The sequence below is a fragment of the Eutrigla gurnardus genome (assembly GCF_963514095.1).
Source record: "Eutrigla gurnardus genome assembly, chromosome: 7".
NCBI classification, from domain to species: Eukaryota; Metazoa; Chordata; class Actinopteri; order Perciformes; family Triglidae; genus Eutrigla; species Eutrigla gurnardus.
In genome coordinates, this window is record NC_139921.1 from 27108039 (window position 1) to 27132709 (window position 24671).

A 24671-nucleotide genomic window follows, 5' to 3' on the forward strand; every position below is an offset into this window, starting at 1 on the left:
TTAATCTGAGAGATTGTAGGATTAGCACAGCCAGAGTCCTTTAAAGCCCCGTTGTTGGCTTGCATGTCAGCTCATAAGTAGATGCAATTTTTTTCTCTGTCAAGTTGGGGTCAGCGTGCTCACGGGTTGTTGTTGTTTTTAACTGCAAGCACTGAAAGGAAACATCACATAACAAAACAGAAGACATTGCATAACCTGCAAATTTAATGGGAAAAAAATTAAAAAACGTACCTGTTGCCCTTGACTTGGTCACCAGGGGGCTGTGTTGGGAGGAGATCGACTGCAGGGGGAGTCAGAAGGTGGCGGTCTCTCAGGGCGCTTCACTGTTTAATGTAATGTGACGTGAAGAGGGGAGACAGAGGGGATCCTTGAAGGGGATTGGTGGGAGTCATCCGATGCTCCATCAGCACGGGGCTCGTTGCACATCGCCCTGCTGTGCTGCATTGTCAGCGAGTGTCCAGCCCGGGGCTTCATTTCCATGCTCTATCTATCAAAAGGACTCTGAGTTTGCTTTGGGGGGGGCTAGAACCATTTGCGCTTAATTCTCCCTTACAGGAGTGCTCCCTTAAAAGCCTCTGCAGTTGTCATGGAGTTGTGCTTCCTGGTAAACAATGGCTCTTTTCATTCCCGCACAGCTTCCAGTCCAGTAGCTGGGGTAGTCGGAGAAGAGGGCAAAGAGAGAGAGAGAGAGAGGAGGGGTTGTGTTGCAGAGTCGCTCTCTCATCTAATATGAAGTCCACGGTTTGTTTCATACAGGCTTCCTTCATAAAAGCTGATTGGTTTGTAGTCTCATTACATCCACGATACAGAACTCGGTTTGAAAGGAACTATGATAAAAACTGATGTGATCAAAGAAGCAGATGGGTAAAGACATGTAAGGAAAAAATAACTTCATGGGAAGAAGGGTAAAGCTGTTGAGTGAGGGGGCCATGATGAAGGCGGGAGCCGAGCACATGACCAGAAGTAAGGGGTCCACAGTGGAGCTGTGGCTTTATTTCTCATCCAGGCTGGCTTTGAATTGAGCCTCCAGGGCCATTTTATCGAACGTACGCATGTTGGTCTCCTCCCGCACTTTGTCTCGTACGTGAAAGGAGGCTTGGGCCACGGAGCGAGCGCTCTCCAGCACCGCCCTCTTCTCCTTGAAGATCTGCTCGCTCTTCTCCAGCTTCCTCTCGATGGACTGCAGCAGCTCCAGGCGCCTCTGCTTCTCCTCCTCCTCCACCCGCTGCCTGTTGAGCTTCTGGAGTTTCTCCTTCTCCTGCCGGGTCTGGACGGCCCGCTGAGCTTTCTCTTTGGCCCTCTCCTCGGCCACCAACGCTGCCTGCTGGGCTCGTTTCTCCGCCTCCTTCACGCGAGCCTCCAGAAGCTGCTGCTGCTGCTTCTCACGCTTCTCCGCTGCCCTGCGTGCTTTCTGGATCTGCTTCTCCTCACGCTTGGCCTTCTCTTTCAGCTCCTGCCCTCGACGCTCAACTATCTGTTCGTAATTCTCCAGGGAGCGGCTGAGCTTCTCCTCCGCCGCCCTCCTGGCGTCCTCCCTCTCCTCCTGCTCTCTGCGGGCGATCTCCTGTATCAGGGCGGCGTGGCGTCTCTTCTCCGCTTTGTTCAGACCTCGTCGATCCTCCTTGACCTGGTGCTCCTTCTCCTGCCTCTTCAGCTCCGCCATGGTGAGCTTCTCCTTCAGCAGCAGCCTCTCCTGCTCCAGCATGGCCGCCCTCTCCTCCTCCAGGGCCTTCAGGTTCTGCTCCTGGAGAGCTTTCTTATGCTTCTCCTCTCGCGCCGCCTGCTGCAACCTCAGCAGACGGCTGCGCTCCTGCTGCTCTGCGAGCTCCCTCCATCGCTCCTCGCTCTCCTCCGCCTGTCGCATTTTGGCAGCAGCCGACAGTCGCTCCTGCTGGCTGAGTCTCCGCTGACGTATGGACACCTGGGTCTGCCACACTCGCTGGCACTGAAGCACGGCGCGCTGCTTCTCTCGGTCCTCCTGCTCCCGCCGCAGCTCGTCCATCCGCCGTTCGCTGTCCCACTGGAGGTGAGCCACGTAGCGGGTCTGACTCATGATGTCTTCCTCCTGGTACCTGGCGAGCATCAAGGCTGCGATCTTGCGGTCGCGCTCGGACACGGCCTTGAGGCCTCGACGCTTCACCTCCTTCACGATGCGCTCCACCTTCTGCGTCGTCTGGAGAGAGTGGCTCAGGTCGCCGAGGCTGAGGCTGCGGCCCATCAGGGAGTTGAACGTGGCCATGGTGCGAGCGCGAGGGCTGGAGACTTTGGCCCAGTGATCTCGTGCACCGTCCCAGCTGTAAGAAGAGGAAGCACCCGACTCCGATGAGGTGCATGTCGTGGTAGTTGTGGTGGTGGAGGTGGAAGAGCAGACTGGATCCATCCTCCGCTGTAAGGACTCCAGCGAATGGCTTTTTCCTTGCACCTTGGATTGTAAGCCAAGATGTCCATTGTGCTGAGAGAACGGTGGTCCCGCTGTGCCGTTCAGAGGGCTCCCAGAGCTCTGGACGGCAGGCTTCGTCACCGAGGACGCTAAAGTGGAGTTGGCTCTGGGGAAGGCGGGGGGTTTCGGGGTCGATCTGGGGAAAGTGTTTGAAGATTTACCGCCTGAGGACTTCCGCACTACTGGTGGAGGGCCGGACGAGAGCGGCCTTGTGGTTTTTACGTGTTCAGATGAAGTGGACAACGGTTGCTTGGCAGATCTTACGAAACCAACCTTGGAGGACGGTGTAGAGGTTGTGGAAGCAGGTTTTGAGGACTGAGATCTAGGGGAGATACTGGTGGTGGGGGCTTTCGATAAAAGAGCTGATGCTGTGGCTCTAGAGGCTCCGTCAGGGGCTGAGCTGGAGGTCACCGGTCCAGATTTAGCAGGCTGAGAGGAGCCAGAGGCGGCTTTCTGCTGCTGCTGCTCCACAGAGGACGATGACGCACTGCCCCCGGTATTGACTGTTGCCTGCAGAATCCTCCTTTTTTCCTCTCTAACGATCCTCTCCCTCTCCTCCCTGCACTGCCTCAGTTTGGCGTGTCTGTCCCTCTCGTAGACTTCGAACAGACCTGTGGCGACACGCATGGAGCGTCCGGGGGCCTCCCGGGCGAAGTCGGCCAGCGGTCGGGGCAGGAGCTCCACGGGTTTGACCCCACAGCGAGCACATGCCTCCAGAGAGTGAGGGCTTGTTAACACGTAACGACTGCCCTCTGCGACCGGCGAGTCAAAATTGTACAGATCCAAGTGCAATTTTGGTGGCGGATCTTTTTCAGTCTGAGTCTGTGGTTCCTCGGGTGGGGTCCCCGGAGGGGCAGCGTCTGGCCCCGCCGGGGCTGCGGTGTGGCAGGGGCTTGGCTCGGAACTGCCGGAGGGCGGCGTCTCGAAACCGGCATCCCCATCATCCTCCGTTGTCGTGCCATCGGCCTGATCTGGCAACCGAGGGTCCTCGGTGGCCACAGCTGGCGTGTCGAGCTGTGGGCCTTTACACTTGTTCTGCTCCTCAGCCTCCGAGGGGTCGACCATAGTTGGCGAATACTGCAGGTAGAGAAGAGGGAGGGGGGGCAGAGGTCAATGGTGGTTGTATGTGACAGGATGTGGATAAAATAGTGGGAAGAGGTTTAAATTAGAGGATTACAGCATCCAGTCCAGAGCTTAAGAGAGATGCAGTCTGTGGGGGAGGGTCAAAACGAAGCTCCGGAGATTCATGCATGCATGCATGAACACATATTCATGCACTGATTTTTTTTTTTTACACCAGATGAGACATTTCCCCTTCAGGGGAGTGACACAATGCACGAAAAAAAAAAACACACCAGGGTCCTTTAATAGATATCTATTTTTGGCAGAGTTAGTGGGCTGAGAGAATTTGATTACGATAGTAAAATGTTTCACTCTCCATCACATCAACCTAAAAATAAATCTAACCAGGTCCTACAACATATATATTTAATAAAGCAGAGATCTGGGGAACTCGAGCACTAAGACTTCTAGCAGCTATCTGCTCTCCATCATGGATTCACACCTCCCAAACAGTAAAGGCCTGGACTTTTCTGTCAGCAGCACAAAGGCAGAACATATCTGTATGTCCATATTTAAAACCCCTCAGGATTTAATTCTAAAGACAGATTCTATTAGAGGTGTTCAGCTGTTTGCTGGTTAGTCACAAATCCCATATTTACTCTATTTTACACCCGTTTCATCCCGGGTTTTTTTGGGATGTATTTGGCGCATCACACGAACACCCACTGACCTGCCAGTTTGTAAAACGTTTTCTAAACCGGTGCTTTGTTCCCCTGTAATCCGTCCAGCGGCCCTGGCTCCCTGCATACTATCAGGTTTGATGGGGGGGGAGAAAAGGCTGCGGCCGTCGACCCAACGATGGAGCTTCACATCGCGACCTCCAGAGACACGACAGACAGACGGAGCCCTTCGCAGCCTGTCGGGCTGCCGCGCAAATCACCGCCGCAAAAACACGCAACGAACCCGCCCGCAGGGAGATGTGCACGGCGACGAAGAAGCCTCCTATCCGGCTTCCTCCGAGCCTCCTTCGGCAAAGTGCATCCCGTAAACACCAGCGGTGTTCACCTGCTCTTCCCCCTCAGAGGCGTATCTCCATCGCAGCCTCCTTAGCTCCGCCTGCTCCTGGCATATGCTAAAACTACGGTCCGCGTGCTGCAGCGAATCGAGCGCTCCTTCCCTCGAATAACACGCTTTTAACATGCAACTAAAAGGTGCTGAAAATGGACGTATCTTTACGAAATGTGTTCAGTTTCCTGTATTATAATTTGTATTCTAGGTGATGCAAAAATATTATTTTTTTTTTGTAGGAAAGTAGAATCTATCTATAAATACATCTGTGCACAGCTGCCATCTGCCAGCCTGCTTATGTGACGTCCAATGCGCTGTAATTACACACAACGGACACTAGATGGTGGTATATCACAATAGATGAATGCTTTGAGCTTCTCAGACCAGCATCACTATCAAGTATTCAGATCTTTAAGGCACAAGTAGTGATACCAGACTTAAAAGTAGTAGTCCTGCGTTGAATATATTAATACATAAAAAACAGTATTATAAGCTAAATGTAAAGTAAAAGCACTCATATTGCTGTGTTTTAAAATGATCCATTGTATCACTGGATATTATTAATGATGATTTCATTTGTAATATTTCTAGACATTCTTCTGGTTATTCATATGCATATATGACACACTTAAAACATTTTGATGATGCAAACTATAACTTATAATAAACTTGTATATTCTGCTCCACTTTCGTCTAATTCGTCCCCTGTTTGTACCGTCACTTCAATCAAATATTTGACTATATTGTCATTCATTATCTGTTTAAACAGCAGTCTCCACAAGCCGGTTTATTTGAGTCTAAATACACTTTTCTATTCCCCATTGAATTATTCTGATTCTCTAAATGAGTCAAAGTCACTTATTCAAATATGTTTCTACATTATAGAAGACTTGTAGTTATGAGGCTCCCAGGGGACTGTATTATGTATTTTGCATCTGCTATTGATACTTTGTGTTATTTGTCTATCCTCTTTTGCTGCTGTAACCCTGTAAATGTCCTCACTGTGGGACTAATAAAAACAAAAAGATGATCTAAAACAGACCCAGTCCATCACCAACTCTGAAGAGGAATAAACTGGAAAAGACGATGAGTTATTTAATGAAAGTGAACACTGGGACATGTGCTCTGTTACTTAATTGATCTGTGTGCAGGGGAGGTCAAAGGTCAGGGTCACAGACAGGGCAGCAACAACAGATCTGGTGAGAGTTCACCTCCATGAGGAGAGTTGGTGCCTCTGATGTACATTTTATTCTAAACGTTATATGATCAGGTGCAGGTTACCGCCACCAGGAGAGGATGCATATGGCTGTGAGTGTGTTTGTGGGTCTGTCCGTCTGTCCACGGCTAATCTCACATACTACCGGACCCATCAGCCCGATATCATTTATGCTTATTTTAGTATTTTTCTTGTGGTTGCAGTGAGTCACACTGCTTTCAAAAACATATTATACTGACAGTATAATTCAGTATTGGACATTTGTTTCTGCTACGGATTGTTCTTCTCTTGACTTCTCAGTAAAACAATTGCATGCATGTATAACTATCACTTAATAAATGACAAACGTCAGTAGGAGGACAGCTAGTTAGCTGTTAGCAGCCGGTGGGAGTCCTGCGGCGTGATAGCAGAGCTAACAGGGCTAAATATCTAGCAGACCAGAGCGTTCCTGTTCAGACGAGACACCAGAGAACAACAAACATTCACAGAAAGTCATATTCAAAGACACTACACGCTCTAGTACAACTATTTCTATTTCCAATACTGCTGCTGCAGCATCAACATCTGCTACCATGGAAAGAGTATTTCTATATCCGTAACATCTTCTACTACTACTCCTACTCCTACTCCTACTCGTGATGCAGCTACAATTACTAGCAGAGTTGGTAGTAGCAGTAATCATTCTTATAGCAGGTACTACAAGTGGTAGAAGAAGTACAACACAGTGGTCTCTGTATTTGTGTGAGTGTCATGCTGGTCTGGTCCGGTCCAGTGGGAGCGGGTGAATCAGGATTAGATAACTCTGGAGTGTAAATCACAGTGATGATGACCCACTAAACTCCTGACCCGGTGTGGGGAACAGTGCGAGTTTAATTGGCCCCGCCCGTTTGCCGTATCAGGAGGACAGCGGCGGGTAACAAGTGACAACAGGGAACGTGCTGGCTGGCTTGTTAACCGGGGGCATGGGGTCCGGGAGGGGGGCCAAAGGGGAGCGGGGCATGGTGTGGTCGCTGCACAGTTCACTGGTGCAGGGGTATGCTCAACAGAATTTCTTGTGTTTTTGTTTTTGGTAGGGCATGCTCTCCACCACCAAAGCTGGACTGGGGGTTCATCGAGAGGTGAGCCGCTCCGTGCAGCCATGGAGACACTGGAGACACCGGCTGGTGGAGAGGGACCCGAGCAGTCACATATTTACTGGTTATGTTGGGGGAACTATCTGGATTCTCAGGAATACGTTTTAACGTATAATATTTGTACAGGAAGTTTGTTATGTGGTACTCAGGATTGTAAGTATCTTTAAGGACAAACAAACATGCAGTACATTTGACAAACAATAGCTGCACATCAATATTTTACAAAGTTACCCTGATCTGAAGGCATATTTACACCCTAAAAGCTATTTTAATATAAATGACCACTGCTTCAATGTGACAGATCTCACTCCTTATTCTCAACAATGATGTCACAGCAATAGACATATCACAGAGTAAACTGTTACCAAACTAATACGTTTACTTTTCATTTATTAAATAATAAATCATTTGAATTGTCCTGAAAATATAAACTCAAAATGGAAAATGACTGCAAACAATACATCATGCAAGCAGTTAGTTAATTAGTAAATCATTTAGAAAGCAGTCTAGCTCCAAACATGATATGGAGGTTTTGTCAATTGTTTCATAAATGTTTTGTTGATATTGTCTTCGGAAAAACTGGCACGTTAATAAATATATTCATCAAAGAAAAACAAGAAAACTCATTCATGCACGTTTACTTTGCTCCTCATGAAAACAGACTACATGTATATAAGCTTAATTAACGAGAAAAAGCATTCACTAAATATATAGTGGTGTAAGATAACTAGTACATAAACACTTGCACTAAGTACAGTTTTGAGGTACTTGTACATTGCTCATATTTCCATTTCCTGCTTCTTTATATTTCTACTCCACTATATTTCAGAGACACATAATGTACTTTTAACTCCTCTACATGAATTTCATAACTTCCGTTACTTTACAGATTTAGTTTCCGAATACAAAATATAGCAAACTAATAAATCAGGATGCCTTATTATAGAAAAACAAAGACTATTGATCCTTGTATAAACCCAACGTTCACCAGCTGCAGTAAGTAAGTAATAATCTTATTAATACAGCAATAATTGGAATTCAATCATTTAACTTATATTCTTCTGAATTCTGCTGTGTGCTTTTACTTTGATGCCAATATGTCATGTTAATGACTAATACTTTGAATGCATGGCTTGTGTAGTGTACTTCTATTCTGTGGTATTACTACTTTTACTTTAACCACTGACAAAATACATACACTTCAAAAAAACATGATGACTAAAGACAAAACTGTAATGAAGTACAGTTCTTATATAATTAGTTGTGTCTGCTAACACAGGTGAGTGTTGTGCGTTCCAGTGCCTAACATTTAATAAAAGTACGGATTGTATATCAGCTCTGCTAGTTTGGGGAATCTATTGGAGGAGTTGGGGGACTGATTAAGAAGTCTTGACATGGAATAACAGATTGAGAGCAGAATCGGTCTATATGCCGCTCGCTCCACTGAAGGAAGCCTATTTTTACACAGAGACTTCCAACAGACTGCAGACAGACAGAAACTCTGGGAACTCGGACAATAACCACGTTTGGCAACAGGACTCGGCAGCCTCCGCTGAGACGAATTCACCCGTTTCACTGCAGATCTGACTTTCAGCTCTACATGTGTGCTGAACTTTGACAAGTGGAGGATGAAGACATGGCAAACTCTTTTACAGACCTGGAAATAAAGAGGATGCAGTGGACCTCAGTGCATTTCAGTCTCTCCAGAGGGCTACTGATTTTCCACATTATTATATTTAACTGCTATTGTAGTGGATTGTGCCAAGAGGACACTGTGAGGGTGTTCGCCTGGAGCCCAACACTTTCAGAGGCTGTTTAATGCTATTTAGACAAGTTTAGTGATCCAGATGTGAGGATGTGCCTCCACACACAGAAAAAAGGGATAATAAATCATAATGGCTGATATTATATGTCTATATTATAGCTGTAATATTCGCTTCTTTTTTGTCATTTATAATTTTGATATTTTCATATCATCACATTTGCTCCATAATTAAAATCGTGAACGGGGTAAAATAATAATGCACATTATGTTTTCTATTGTTTATGTAATAGCTTTCCGATCCTGTCATGAACAGAATTCTTAGGATCAGAATTCTTGTCATGTGTAAATAGTTTGATTATTGGAACAAAATAGAATACTGTGTGATATGTAAAGCTTAATTTTATAGGTTTATTATTTCCTATAGGAACTATGTTATCTGGTTATAACTATGGGGAATAATTTTATGACATGTATTTGTTAGATTTTAATATAAATGATTAATATACTGTACATTAGGTGTTACAACCTACATGTAGACCAATTTTTAAGTGTTTGCATGTTCAAAACATTCTAGGTTACTTAAGCAATAATAATTAGAAGTTATTAGAACTCACTTTTCTCTGTACAGCTGCTACCAAATTACATCATTGTTTGCAGGAGATTGTGGATCTGTCAGATAAGGTGTATTATGCTTTAAAATCAAATCTCTAGCCCTAATAATTAATATCTGTGCAGAATAACAAGACTACCAGATTATGTGAAAGTTAAAGGTACCACTTGAGCATTCTAATGCAGCACTGTAGGCTGATGTGCTCTTTTCACTCGCTGTGTCCCAAATACTCACTGTCCTGCAGGAACTCGCTGGTCCTGTGAAGACTGAGACCTCTGGTTGCCCCCGGTTCACATTTCCAGCCTCGGTTTGCAAACAGAAAAGGGACACGTTTTTCTGGACAGTTTCAACAACTCCCCCTTCTGACCCTTTGCTTTTCTCCAGCCACCAACCCCCCCCCCCCCCCCCCCACACCCCCTCGTCCTCTGCCTTCTGTGGGTCGGTACAGGGGTCCCATGCGGGCGTGGAATAGTCCCCCTCCTCGGTGGAAGGGGAAAAGGTCCCAGAGACAGAGCTGTTAATTCAATCAGGAGAGCGGTATGCTCAATTAGGCATCCATAAGGGCCCTGGATGGGTCCAGGGGCCCTGCAGAGGGCAGGCAGCCCAGTCCCCATGAGGTATTAATTGTGGATGACAGTGTGTAAACAGTGGGGTGAATAGACAGCGCAGGTGCGGGACACCCCAGTCCAGACTCAATAGCCCTTTTCACACCCGTGGCTCTCTGTTGCCACTTTCTCTTTCATTCTCTCACTGCGTTAAAAAAAAAAAATCCCTTGCATCTCCGATTAATGTCACGGATAATTCGGCTTTGTGGGCTTATTTATTTGTTGCTGTGCGTTTCCGTGACGAGGCATGCTCCTACATCAGCCTCAGTGTGTGTGTGTGTGTGTGTTTATGTGGGAGTGTGTGTCTGAAGAGGGTAATAAGAGGCCAGGTTGCCGCTGTCCAGGACTGTCGGCCAGCCAAGGGCTATCCGCGGCTCCTCGTTTTCAGGAGCTAATGAAAATTGCGGCCAGTACATGTAAAATATGTGGAATTTATTAAATGAAATCCAGATGACACTTTAAAAAAAAACGAGTGGGCTTTCTATCTGACCTCTGATTTTTCCACAGCTCACCACCCAGCCCCGCCCCCCCTGTCTGTCTTTCATTCAGCCCGTAAGTGTTTGGTTGTGTTTGACAACACTAACTTTTCAAGAGCCATCGTACACTCAGATTGAGGAGTGTTCAAAACTGTACTTCATCAATAAATGTACTTAAGTACTGAGGTATCATCAGAAATATGCACTTTTATCGTATAAAAATGGCCAAAAGTACTCATCATACAGAATCAGCCTCTTTTAGGGTGTTATTATTTATATTATATGATTGTCAGATAAATTCATGGAGTAAAAACTACAATATTTCACTCAGAAATGTAAATGAGTAGCGGTAAAAAGCCAAATAACATGAAGTACAAGCACCTCAATACTGTACAACTCTGTACAAAAACCTCAAAGTTGTAAATACACTGTAAAAAATATAAAAAATAAAGCACAGCAGACATTATATTCAAAATAATCATATGGTTTCATTGCACTGATATCAGCTAATAAAAAGCAGCGACAATGGAAACATTTAAGTGGAGCTTTTATTATGAAAAGACCATGTAGTATAAAAGAGTGAATAACTATACAAAATGATGGGGCTACTAACTAGTGTGTGCTATGTCAGGTCTGTGTGTGTCTAACGTGTACTTCTCCTCCATGTGACATCATGGCTGAACATCTGTGCTAAGCCCTCCCTCCCTCCCGGCCGTCAGATCTCTGGGTGGCCTCTGTCCTGCTCCGTCTGTTTCTGTGTCTACAGACACCTGCTAATTTTCGACCGTATGTAGTTGGTGTAAGCTGGGGGAGGGGGGGTCTTTGGAAGGGCCGCTTCAGTAATTGGGAAATACATTTCCTTTCAGCATGCCCATTCATTCCTTCTTGGTTTTGTTTTTGTTGTCGGACGGTTTTCTTTCATGCTCGGCCAAATGACAACAGAATTAAAAGTGTAGAGCCATGCTTTGCCTACAACAGCTTTACACCCCGGAAAACTTTGTCTTCTTTGTTAGGGGGTGGAGGGTTGAAGCGAGAGGGAAGAGCAGATATAAACTGATCTCGTTAACATTCCAAGAGACACTCCTGTCCCCCCCCTTCTCTCTGCTTCTCATCCTCACCTCCCACAGCATTTCTCCACTCGCACCAGGACATGCTGGTAGAGAGCAAAGGGGGCGACGGAAAAAGACGATGCCAAGGTGAGCCGTGTCCAACCTCTCACGGCTCTGATGATGATACTACACCGGCGCTTCGCTGAGTCTCTACGGTGGTCCGATGAAGACCAATACAGATAATTCACTCTCCATTTTTCTCCCCACAAATACTCTCCATCCTTCCTGAGAAAATAGCCCTTCACTGAAACCGTCAGGCGCACACAGGACTCATCAATGCTGACCCTAATTGTGCCAATTCCAGCAGCTCAATAGCTCTAATTACAAGGTTCTTCACTGAGGCACTCAAAAAGCCGCTGAACTGTCATAGGCAACAATTAAAAAATATCTATAGGGACAAAGACTGAGGGAAGGGGGTTGGAGGGGGGTTACCCACTCCTGCAAAGGGTGACCGGATGGCCCTTTTTAGCTCTTAAAAGCCCTGTTTCTGTGGACTGAACTGAAGCTGGACACCTGCACTCAACACTCCACTTCCCTCGCTCAGCCTCTTCGCTCTCAATAGGCCACACAATTCCTCTGAAAGAGGAAAAGATGGAGAAAGGGAAGAGATGGAGAAAAAAAGAGAGAGTGCACGGGGAGAAAGAGGAGGTCGGAGGGAAGAAGCTGAGTAGGGCGACTACAGCGTGGGACCAGTTTCTGTCAGGATGGACAGTAATGCAATATAATCACTGCTGGAGTCAGATCATTTATTGATGTAACAGCAGCAATTTATCCAATATAAAAATACCATATTACATGTAAAAGTCTTAAAGTATTATGAGTAAATGTGCTTGAACTAACAAGAGTAAAATAACCATATTATTATAAGGCCATATTTTATATACAAAATAACATTTTATAAGATCATCATGTGTTTTACATGTAAAATCTTAATCTGGAATGTAACTGGTAATGAAATTGAGGTAGTGTATTAAAAAGTACAACCTGAATTTTGAGTATTTTTAAGTATGACATAGGGTTGCTAACACCCTCAGTAGTTTGTACAGTAGTTCAATTTACACCCCACTCAGAACGCTTCACAGAAACCGAGAGCAATTCATTTCTCTCTTATTTATGCTGCATTAAAAGCAAATGTGAGCATTTATTTTCATTTGCAAACACATTTATCATGTGCCATATTAAGCATGAATATAGGCTATAATTATCTTTTTTTTGTGTGTCAAAATCTCATCCAATCAAGAAATCCTGACTCTCGAGGAATACTTACAAATTTGTGTGTAACATGTTTACATTGCAACCTGTCAAAGACCAAATATAAATCATTCTGAAAAAGAAAAAATGTTTATAGTTAGTGATCAACTGTTGTACTTCCATACATTAAGGTTTACTCTTAAAAATATATATAATAATAGGGATTAATTAGGGATTAAGTGGGACACAGCTGTTTTTGCCCTACCACAATCCTTCCAACACACACACACACACACACACACACACACACACACACACACACACACACACACACACACACACACACACACACACAGGCCGACCCCCTGCAGTGCCTGTGACAGCTATTGACTTTACTCAATAGATGTTTTCTATTGTAGCCCAAGTACACAGGCTAAATGTCACGGCGGCAGCATACTAGGCTACTATAGAGCATTATATGTCCCTGAATGGGGACGAGAACCTAAAAATCTGACTCGGCCATTGTTCCCTTGTTTCCCCTCAAAGACTGATGATAACACGCCGAGTGTCCCCGCAGCTGCTGCCGCGTCTCCGGACCGAACAGCAGCCTCTTCTCCTCCGCCGGTTGAGTTAAACCGTGGACCAGTTAAAGAGGTGGGCGTGGCTTGTTTTTCCGTCGCTGCTATTGGCCAGCCGAGAGTGTCAGTCAGCTCCGCTTCGCCCTCCTTTGCTTTTTAAATGAAGTTGCAATGGATACGTGCGCGACTCAACCTGTGGAAGCCGCCCGCGATGAACAGCTGATTCTCCCGCAGTGGATAAAAAAAAAACAACAACAAAAAAAACAACAACATGATCATCGCCGAAGTCGTGATTTCTCGTCCCGCGCGCGCCACTATGTGAATAGTTTATTGGAGAAAGTAGACGACTTAAAAAAGGAGAGCAGATTGGAGAGAATTCGGACCCGTTGATCATCAGAGAGAGAGAGACAGAGAGACAGACAGAGAGAGAGAGACTACCTGCCGACACATCGCTCACCGACTACCAGCTATGTTATTGTCAAGTCTGCTTCCTCTCACCTTTCCTCGCTCTTTGGCGCTCCTGTTTCTGTGTTACCTGCCTCAAGTCTCCGCGCAGAAGCCCGCGTCACGGGTAAGTCCACACCTGAGGTTTTTTTTTTTTTTTTTCTTTTTTAAGATATGCTGCGATACACAACTAAAAGTGTGTAAATGTGTGATTTCAGATTAGAAGTTTTAGTGCCACTGCAAATATACTAACAACTACAATCTAGAATGATTGTCTTCTGCAGCAACGAGTTATGAATGATGAGTAATATTTTAACCAACTTACTAGACTTTTCAAAGCATATATGTTGTATATAAGTTTGCTCCAAAGCTGAGTGATGAGCTGCTTTTACTCTTCCAGAAAGGAAAAACACATTTTGGCTGTTGATTGCTGTCATTTTAAGACTTCTGATCTCTTTAAATCATGAGTGTAAGAAGCTGTCGTCCTGATGCTTGATCGTGGGATTAACTCCTAAAACATGAATACAGGCTATTTTCAAGGATATGCAGTTTAACCCGCATCCCTGCATTTAAACTTTAAAAAAAAAAAAGAATTTGGGGGGGGGGGCAGATCTTTGTCACCATTATGTCTCTCCAACGTCCCCCCCCCTCACACAGCTTTATTTGTTCTCCCCCTTCTTGTTACAGCTTCCCCCCCCCCCCTTTCTTTTCAAATACCTGTGGCACCAGACAGAGAGGGAGGGAGGGAGGGAATTAAGTGATGGAGAACAGTATTGTTTCACTTCACAGATGCAGTGTAATATTTGTGGTTAGAGGGGTGGGTGAATGACGCTCACATATTGGAACTATTTCACAACGTCTTTGAACCTCTCCCTCACTCCCTGCACAAGACACAGTGGTCAAGGCGACTCTGCGGAAAGAATCACAGCGAATTATACTTTGCTTAATCACAGTAATGGAGTAAAAAAACCAGAAACAAGTGGAGTGACTGGTTTTGTTCCTATTTTGAGGCTGGCTCAGGTGGTAAGCCACAGGGGATGATAGAACAAGTGCTAGGATGATTAGGAAATCAGAAGACAATAGATTTATCAGACTGGGGAAATATATTCCAAACTGCTTTTCCTTTCTTCCTTCAGTTCAAAGGATTTAAGGCTCCTCTGCAGGCTGAGAAACTGTAGCACCCTCGGCCTTAGGAAACCCTTTAAAAGACCATGTTGGATTAACTCCAAAAACACTGCGTGATTTGACAAACAAGGTTGCTTCTTATTCATCGAAAAGCTGACACGTCAGATACACAAAAGCAACAGAGTTGGAAGAAAATGCAAAAAAAAAAACTGTCGACATCTCCATTAACTAAAATCTCCATTAACATGAAAACAGTGTGCAGCCACTTCATCCTCCGTCTGGCCCGATCCAGTCACACTCGGCCTGCTGCACACCCCCACTCACACCAGAGGAGATACTTTTAACATTGCTCACAGCTGCCGTAATACCATAATTCACACCCCCACTTTCCACGTTGATATCAGGGGCGAAAGCCTGAGCTAACTCCACTGCATAGCACGGCTCCTTGCTCATTTCCCGGGAGGCTCCATGATGTAATAACTGCAGGAGTCCAACATTTCTCCCAATACAAGTTTGGTTGTGACACAAACAAAAAGCATTAGACAATTTTGAACTTTTTGCCTGGTGATTTTTTGCTGTTTGTGCAGTTCAGATGTGTCTGGTCCACTCTGCTCTCTTTCTTGAGAGCAACATTTGATGTCAATGTCTGCATCGACTAGAGGGAAGGCAGCACCACAAGACACAGTCTGAATTATTTTATTTCACCCAAAAGGCAATAATGGTGAGAGGGAAGGAAAAAAATCCAATGCGAGAGCCACCTTTATGATCTCACTGAAAAACGTGATGTGAAATGATGCTTTTACAGTCAAAACGTTTAAAGTTCACATCTGACTGCAGGTCTTAATGACTCCAACAAGATATTTAGCATGTTCTGATCCTCAGTACCGGGAATGATGTCTCTAACAAGGCAGATGGTGGGCAGGCAGACAAAAGTCTAGTTCCCTCTAAACTGTTTTCTCTAAATGATGTTTCCCAGGGGGGGGGGGATGTAGTCAGAAAGCAGGGCTAACAAACAAGCACGCCGTCCACTCTTACCCATCTTTCCTTAATCCCCCTCATCAAATCAACCTGTTGGTGCCGGGGATGGGATGCGATGAGCCCTCGACTTGCATACTTTGGTGACGGCATCGGTGGAGACTCATAAACTCATTGAAAAACAAACATAAACCGCCGGGCTTCAGCACCGGAGCAGCCAAGAGTACATACCTTGAGCTTGGGAAAGTACAGCCCCAGTCCAAAAGCAGGAAAGCCTTTTAAATGGTGTGAGGTAGATCACAGTGCAGGTGTGAGGGGTCTACATGTGTGTGTGTGTTGATGCATGCAGCGTATAGGTGCAGGTGCCCGTGTTTGATTGTTGACTTTATTATGTTGACAGTTCTCAAAAGGAATGGAGGTCAGGAAACGGACTCTTTTAAGTGAGAGAAAACTAATATGAAACAGCAGATATTAGCAGGCATTTTCATATTAAAAAAAGGTGTTAGATACGAGATGCCAACAGTGTAAACTATGGCAAAGGAGCCAACTGGAGGGTGGGGGCTATGGCTGCAACCGCCATATGAGAACAGTGCGTCAATGAGCAAGCCAGTGAGGCATCAACACATCAACAAAACAAGGAGAAGCTCAGATAACAACACACACAGAGGGAAAGGGAATTCATTCTCTGCTTAAAGTTGCTATATAAATGCAATGTCATATGTTGCTTCTTTAAAGACAAAATCCCTCCCAAAAATGAGTATTAGTTGTGTGCTATTAATATCTAGAGATTGTTTACAGTCTCATCACTTTGACTGATCGTCACTTTAATGTCTTCTCTGACACTTAAAAAGGAAAAAGCACGGAGTTCACATTCGTTCTATCAATGGGCAGATGAGAAGGACGTGGGTAACGCCGAGGTAACTAGCAAAACAACGGACAGAATAACACAAAAATAGTCTAACCGTTTTGAACTTTAGAGATGTTTTCCATTACATCTTTTATCTGCTAAAGTTGTGCTTTTTGTACTAAGTATTTAGCTACTGGCTGTAACAGACTGGAGATTTAGTATTTATATGACGTATATATGCACATAAACTTTATATTGTGTTTTGAGAGGGAGCATGAGTTTGTCCAATTAAATGGAAGTATTACCTGTTTAATACGGCACTGTATTTGTTTTCTAGACATTGAGATGAAATGGAGAGAGACAGATTTAAGTGAACAGGATGAGGAGTTTGTCCTCCAACCATCAACACATTGCGATGCACAATGGGAAGAGGAGCTGTTGGCCGTAATCACGCAGATGTGCAGTGCACTTTTCTCCATTTAGTCTTTATAGGGAAAAACATTCTTGGCAAAGCGGTAAGGTCATAGTTTGGCACAACCGTCTTCTGTGAAGGCTCATGAAATACAAACCTTTCAGATGAAACTTTGTCCTGACATTCTGTTCAGCAGCCGTTTCTGATTAAAGCGCTTAAAGGAAAAAATGCCTACAAAAAGTTTTTGGTGACAAAGCTTGTGGTTTTGGGTTCTTTTGTTGTATGTGTGGTGTGATTCTGTATACTGACACAGCAGCATCCATATGCATGTTGTTGCTGTTCTCTCAACCTCGCTGTTCTCACTTAGGATGGTGCTTTTGAACATATGATGGATTCTTCCTCTGGGGATCGTTTTTATCCTCTAACAACCACCGATACTTAGGGCAAATGTCAGCTCTCTAGTTGCAACATGTTTATGTTTCTGGTGTATAAAGCAACTGACCGCCAGAAACCGCTCTCCTCCCTTTTCCATGACTGTGGTAATGTGAGCCGCAGAGGGCAAAACCGTGGTAACGCTGTTCGCCTCGCTCACAGGCCGTTCTTACCATAAGAACACTTCTTCAGGAGACGTCACGCGGCGGCTGGCGGTGCAATCTGTGGCTCATGTTACCGCAGCGTCACTAGCGAGTCTACTTTAGCCGTCAGGTTAACGTAAAAACGTGAAAGGCTCTCTCTAGCCAGTGTTTTGTCCATTCTGGGCTTCTGTAGAAACATGGCAGTGCAACACAGTGGACTCTGCCAAGAGGATACGCTCCCTAGAATGAAGGGATCATTCTAAACAAAAAACATGATTATTAGTTATGACTATATATTATATTCCATTTCTGCTAATACATCCCCCGGAATGCTACACACCCTTTACACGTGAAGGTAGAGGAATTTTGGTCATTTTGGTCTCTCGAATGTAGTGTCCGAAATCCAACTGGTTCATCCTCTGGGTTTCAGTGTTTCTATTAGATACTGAGATTTCTTGTGTACAAGTGCATGTTTAAGAGCGTTGATGGTGCGAGAGGAAAGGTTTGGGGTTCATCAAAGCATCGGGATTAGTCCTCTGAGGAAACTGAACCTTCACAGTCACTCACGTGTCCAAGAGAGTATGTTTTTAAGATGAATCAAATCAAACATTTCATCAACTCTTGGATGGATTGCAATGGATTTTGTGAAGACACTTAAGTCCTGAAGATGAAGCTCACTGACTTTGGTGACGCTACCAGCAGAATAAAACTAATTCCCTGTCCAGTGAAATATTTCTACGTCTAAAACACAAATTGGCAGGGCAGACACTAATCCTGATGATGCTGATGAATCCTGATGACTTTGGTGACTTTTTCCTCGAGCACCACCACAAGGTTGACATTTGTGGTTCAGAATAAAATGTGTTGGATGGAACAGCATGCAGACAGCCACGGACCGTGGACTTACTTCATGACTAGTATTACAGCCTCACAGAGGCTCTTTACATTTTGCCTCAGCATCGCACAATCGTGCACGGCTAAATCATGAAAAAGAAAATCATTCCAGCTTTTCTATGGCAGTCGTTAAGAAACGTTCTTGGAAATAAAGGAAAGTGAATAAGCGAGACTAAATGAGAGAAATCAAGGGAAATAGGGCATGCTAAGAAAATAAATAATAACTGAAAACTTCACAAGCCAACTAGACGCATGACCAGACGCCTGGGCTCCACTTAAATTCCATCAGACACTGACAAATGAATTTAAAGGCAAATCCAACAGCGACTCATCAAATTGCTTACATATGTCAATTCCCTTTTGACAACTTTGCAATCAGCAAAAGCATTTTACGCTCAATTTCAGGTCTTTCTAATCAGTGTAATGAAATACAAGTCCGGCGTCCAGCTCTGTGATTTCAGGCCAGCGAGCTCCGCGCACACATCATCCCAAAGTCGCTCTTTTTTTTTTTTGCTAAACAGATCATCGGTGATAGTTGAGGTTTACGCATTTTTATTTACGTGATCGTCTATAGCTTCAGTCTGTTGGTGACACGCAGAGAGGCCTGTTGAAAGAGTCACGGCCTTCTGTAATCCTTCCGATTATCAGGACGGCAGAAACACTTCCTCTTTCTGATCAAACTAGCTCAGCAGATTAGCCTCCGCTCTGCCACATTTCTAATCATTTCCTTTGATGTGGGCGAGTGTGTGGTCTCAGTTTTAGTATGCGATGGTGGCGGAATCTACTGAAACGTGTGATGGGGACACACACACACACACACACACACACACACACACTTCCTGGGAACAGGAGAGACAGCTGACTGTTCTGTAGCCAGGATGTAGCATTAGTGACAAACAAGGAATGCTGTTAATCAGATTTAGAGTCATTTCCGAAAAGGAGGAACACCTCCCTCTCCCTCTTCACTCACACTTTCATTTACATCACTTTACACTACTTCAAAAGGACAAATAAGGAAGTGATCTTTCCCATGTATGTCATCATATAAGGAAATATGATTTTAATAAGTTTAACAATACAATAAAGCTGATAAAATGAAACAAATGACCGTAATGTTAAAAAGGTTGCTTGTAGTGATAAATTAATTTTGTAGTTCCCTTCCCTTCCTTCGTCTTTGCTCATTGTTTTGGTTTTCTGACCTGCAACATTCCTGTTCTGGTTGAGTCTCACTGCTCTCATCACGAGTTTAGCAGCTAAAGAGACCAAAAATGGAGTTTAAAGAGTGAATTATTGGACTCAAATTTGCTCTGCGACTTTTTACATCTTAAAAAAACCCCTTTGTGCTCTTGTAAACAATGTAATCATAAACATTAGGTGTTAATGGTGATGAGTACTAATGCCTAAACTATGCACACATCCGTGAGTATCGGTGAGGCCACAGTGACATCACGCGATCGGAAACAGCCTTCCGCCGGGGGAAAGCACAGATGACCACAACTATTCACATTTTGACGATTTCATTACCAGAATTGTAAAAAGCCATATACCACTATAATGTTTTCTCTATGTGTGTGGATAACTGTCAGAGTTTGTGGGAGAGATGAAACAAAATCAAACTGGGAGAACTTTACTAAGGCTTTACCTGATGAAACATGACTGTAAATGAAAATGGTGGACTGGGAGACTACACTTTGTTTTAAAGCCGATCCCTGCACGACTGCTGCACAAACCTTCCGCAGGAAAGTTGTTTAGTTGCTTTAGCGCTCGCAACATGATGTAATGGCAATTTAAGGCTTTCAAAAAGCTTAATTTGAAAACGTGAAATCGTAGTTTTATTTTTCAAGAGAAAATTAGGGCGAGGAGAAGAACGGCGCAGCTTAGCATACATTCCTTTCTATTTTCTCCACTTTTTTTTATAACACAGTTAAGAAAAAATTGTTAATGGAAACCGCATGAGGGATGGCATTGGTTTTACAGATTTCCTGAAAACTACATGCTAATTATCGGACAAAAAGCGATTACTCTGGCCCGTTAAAAGCACACAACAGCACACAATTAGCCCAGACTTTGGTGGACAACTTTCATTGGCTTGTTTCCTCTATGGTTGACTCATTTTTATTCTCTCTCTTCCTCCATTCAACTAAACGGCTTGTTAGCTAGTCAGAGCCTAAAACGCCTGGTGATTAATGACACAGAAAAAAGCATGAGATGGCCATATACTGTATGAATGCAACGGTGTTTTATTGTTGCATACTTTGTTGTTGTTGTGCCCAAAGGGGATAATGAGCGCATCCCACATTAGCGCCGAGCTGGCACACATACAACATGTAGCCCTGCTCGTAATGAATCTCCATCTGTGCATGCAAACGCCTTTTACCATAGAAGCAGTGATGTCATTAAGGTCAAGGAGCAAGTCCCTGTTAGTTAAATAGAACAGACATTTTTTTCTCCCCCTTCGCTTCACAGGATCTAACCATCTCTTGTGATACCAAACCAGGGTGAGAGCTTCAGGCGACTCGTCTCAGAACAAAGTGGTGGTGTCATTACTGTGGGCTTCTCCAACTCAAGATGTTTGACTAAATGGTGGGTTTCAATCATGAGAAAAATCTCAAATTTGGAACATGCGGTCTATAATAGCGACCATATTGCAGCCCGAACATGTATTGTTCTGCCTCCAGTTTTACAAAGCAGCAAAATCATCAGTTTTTTTTAAACACTAACTTTCAGATTTAACTCCCTAAGACATTTTTTACAACCACACAATAACTTTACTAATTCTGTGACAGAACACATAACTTTCCAAAGGAAAAAAAAATGGCACTGAAAAATCATGTGTCTCACGAAGGAAATTCTACTGTGGATTAAATCTGATCTGGAAAATGATGGCAAATCATGCTGAAATGTCTTTAAAAAAAATGTGCACACTTCTTGCACTTAAGCATAATTGTGCTCAAGCTCCAAAAACACAACTGACTTTTTTATAGCAAGTCCAGTTTGTACCTTGTATGTATTTAAAAAAAAAAAAAGTGTTTATCAGACCACAAATAAGACGTGTCATTCCCTGTTGCTAGGAGAGTTCAGTGCTACATTAGTAGTGAATACATAAAAAAAGACATCTGGTTCAGCATGGACTTATTTTAATCTGCCTTGTATTGGTCCACCCTCCTCTTATTCCTGTCACCACAGCTCTGGTGCATCTGAGATATAAATTTGGTATTGTGTTGTTAAACTAAATTATAACCAAAAAAAAAAGGTGGATAAGTGTAATGAAAATGGGATCTACTTTTTATATTAAGTATGTTTGTTTTTATAATGAAATTGGCTCTAGCCAGCGCCGTATGAGCTAGCTGGAAAGTTGAACTTAATTGCATTGACTGTAGGAGACGTAATCCGCAGATTTGTTTATTTACTACCTTTGTTCCTTTTTTTCACTGCCTGCGTTCCCCCCCCCCCCCCCCCCCCCTCATCAGCCTTTTAAGAGTGCATATATAAAAATGATTATTTTCTGATTATATTCTTTGTTTTTGTTCCACTGCTGAGGCTCAAGCTGGAACAGACTCCCTGCTAGTGACGGTGAAAAAAGAAGAAAAAAAGACCACTTTGTTAATGCTGCAGTTATTGCACAATGGCGTTGCATTTCACTTATTTTATGAGTGGTGGAGAGAGAGAGCTCAGGGCTCAGTGTACTTCTGGCTGAGATGTGTATGTGAAATTGTGTGTGTGTTTTAAGGAGGAATTTGGCTTGTTAAATGTGAGAATCTCAGCGCTCATTGTTTCCCGGCAAAGATATCAGGACCAATCTTGTAACTCCCCTGGTGTTTTACCTTCAGCTCATCTTTGACTTCATCTGTTCGGTGCCAGGTCCGCCAGGCAGAGGAGGATACCATGTCCTCACAACGTTAGCGCATGTGTATTCAAGCCGTCTCTCGGTCTATGAAAAAGGTAAATAAATAAAAATAATTCTTCTAGACCCATTTGGAAATCAAACAAAGGGTCTCCACGGCTGTTAAATTGAGATTATTCCCTCAAGGGTGTATCATTACTGCACTGCGTTATTCGGCCTCTCTGAGAGTCTTTGATGTGCTGCCTGTTGCACTATGATATAAAACCTTGTAATGATCTGCAGGAAGGGAATATGAGCGATTTTCTCCCCACAGGTTTAGGTAATTCGTGTTTTTTCCCCCCGAGCAGCGCGTGTTCCTCGGCAGATCCAGCAATAGCTCCTGTTACACGTTAGTGTGTTTAATTTAGATGGGTTTGTTTGGTTTTGATTATGGGACGTCGGGCGGGTCTCCACCACAGCCATTATTGGCCTAACAGGAGGGGCTGTTTTCCCTCAAGAGATAATGCCAGGTCCCGTAATCCTGGCTAATACTGTAGCAGCTGATTGCTGTCAAACAGACCTGGGTCAGACAGTAACTGAAAATAACTTGCAGTGTTTGTTTTAACCTCCTTAAGCTGCCAGATGGGTGGGGTTTACCACATCAGGACAATTCAGATAGAGTTTGGTAAGCTGGAAACCGCAGAAAAGTGTAAGAATGTTGTCAAATGCTTCGCTGATTGCCTGCCAACTGCTTTGTGTGGTGCTAAAAAGACAAACCTCTCTCATCAGGTTGTTAATGCTGGATCAAAGTGTTGTTTTTCTGATACCTTGTGCTCCACCAGTGTAATTCACTCCTGGTGTGGGTGACCTTTATTTTGGCAGGATTCAAATATCAACCACGTGCACATTTATTGTGGTGAGGAACTCGTGTAAAGCAGTGGAAGCCATGGCGAGACTCAATCAGTCCTGAGAAGAGTGAGAAGATGAGAGTATATCAGGATTATTATTTATTTATTGTATTTTTTTCCTGCTATTTGATATTCTCACCAGGAGGTTCGATTTTTCTTTCTCCCATGAATTTAGAGGGTTTTTTTCGCCTCGGCTCTTTCAATCTGAAACAGTTGTTTGAGAAGTGTGGTTACACACTAGCAATTTAGGGTTTTCCAAAATAATGTACTATTATTTATTTGAAATTACATCCAGTGCCTTACACAGCTCCTCATAACGATTTCATCAGTAACTGAACAATTGACGATGGCAGAATTAGTTCCACATTCTGAGAAACACGCTTTTGCACATTCTTGTAAAGAGTTAGATCGCTCTCTTAGTTATGAAGCTACAGCCAGCAGCCAGTTAGGTTAACATAAAGATCGGCAATGTGCAGTTTGTAAGTTTTAACGTGTTTTTTCCCTGGAAGAAAAAGTGCGGCACATTGTTTCTACACTTCTGTTTTTGTATCGAGTAAACAACTGAGATATCACGTGATAGTCAGCGAGCTTTAGAGGTGCAGCAGGGTGGATTTTGTTACTGCTATGGTCTTTATGCTAACCCAATCAGCTGCTGGCTCCAGCTTCATATTAATGTGCAGATATGAGAGTCGTATCAATCCTAGTCCTCTAAAGAAAAGTGAATTATTATGAGATAAAATCGCATTTGCTAAATCAGTGCTAAAGAGGCTGCTCAGTAACCATCTACACCACGAAAGCTAAACAATGAAGTCAAACCTTTGGTGCCCTGAAGAGAATTTATTCATTTTGATCTTCAACTCAAGTAAAATCCATAAATTGGGAAACCGTTTCCGATCTGCTGTCTGGTTCCACCTTTACGGGAGACCGTGGGTGGGACGGCGTGACTAAGAAATGACTACACGTGGGAGACGAGTGTTTATTTCCACTTACCGGACAATGCCGTCCTAAAATCTTTGATTTAATGTTTTATTATGACAGTGGAGGAAGAGGGGCTGAGTCCATTAAGACTGTGAGTCAGGGATGGGGAGGTCAGTCTGTCGGCCGAGGGCCAGACTCTGTGGCTCTTCACCTGGGAGAGTGGTTGGATAAATCACTGTTTTTATAGAATAGCATGTTTTTACACTGATTTTGCGATTTATCAGTACGTCACGTAGACAAACTGCAGCACACGGTACTTTTTAAACACTTCTGCTGGGAGGGAAACATGTAACTGCTTTCTTCTGGCCACATGCTGCTTTATTCCCGGGATAAAAAGAAAACCCCTGATACAATGCAGATACACGGATTTTTGTATTTTTTTTACGACTACTGAATTGTTCCCGTCCTTCACCGAAGCCAAGAGGAGGACACGCAAG

The 24671-nt window shown here is 43.9% G+C and overlaps 2 protein-coding genes across 2 annotated transcripts in view; one reads left to right on the forward strand and one right to left on the reverse strand.

Moving 5' to 3' along the window:
• Nucleotides 1–429: 429 nt before the first annotated feature.
• ccdc177 (coiled-coil domain containing 177) lies at nucleotides 430–4690 on the reverse strand. The gene is made up of 2 exons (XM_084013380.1): nucleotides 4233–4690; nucleotides 430–3517 (listed from the first exon to the last, which is right to left on the reverse strand). The coding sequence occupies exon 2, from the start codon at nucleotides 3503–3505 to the stop codon at nucleotides 992–994; it is 2514 nt and encodes an 837-aa protein (XP_083869506.1). The 5' UTR covers nucleotides 3506–3517; nucleotides 4233–4690; the 3' UTR covers nucleotides 430–991.
• Nucleotides 4691–13474: 8784 nt separating this feature from the next.
• smoc1 (SPARC related modular calcium binding 1) overlaps nucleotides 13475–24671 on the forward strand; it is a 40859-nt gene continuing 29662 nt past the window's right edge. The window contains 1 exon segment of the mRNA XM_084013664.1: nucleotides 13475–13824. Coding sequence (XP_083869790.1) covers nucleotides 13723–13824 — 102 coding nt within the window. The 5' untranslated portion in view covers nucleotides 13475–13722.

What these genes read in the sequence shown, in the direction of transcription:
- ccdc177 (XM_084013380.1), bottom strand. Translation starts at nt 3,505, where the DNA reads ATGGTCGACCCCTCGGAGGCTGAGGAGCAGAACAAGTGTAAAGGCCCA.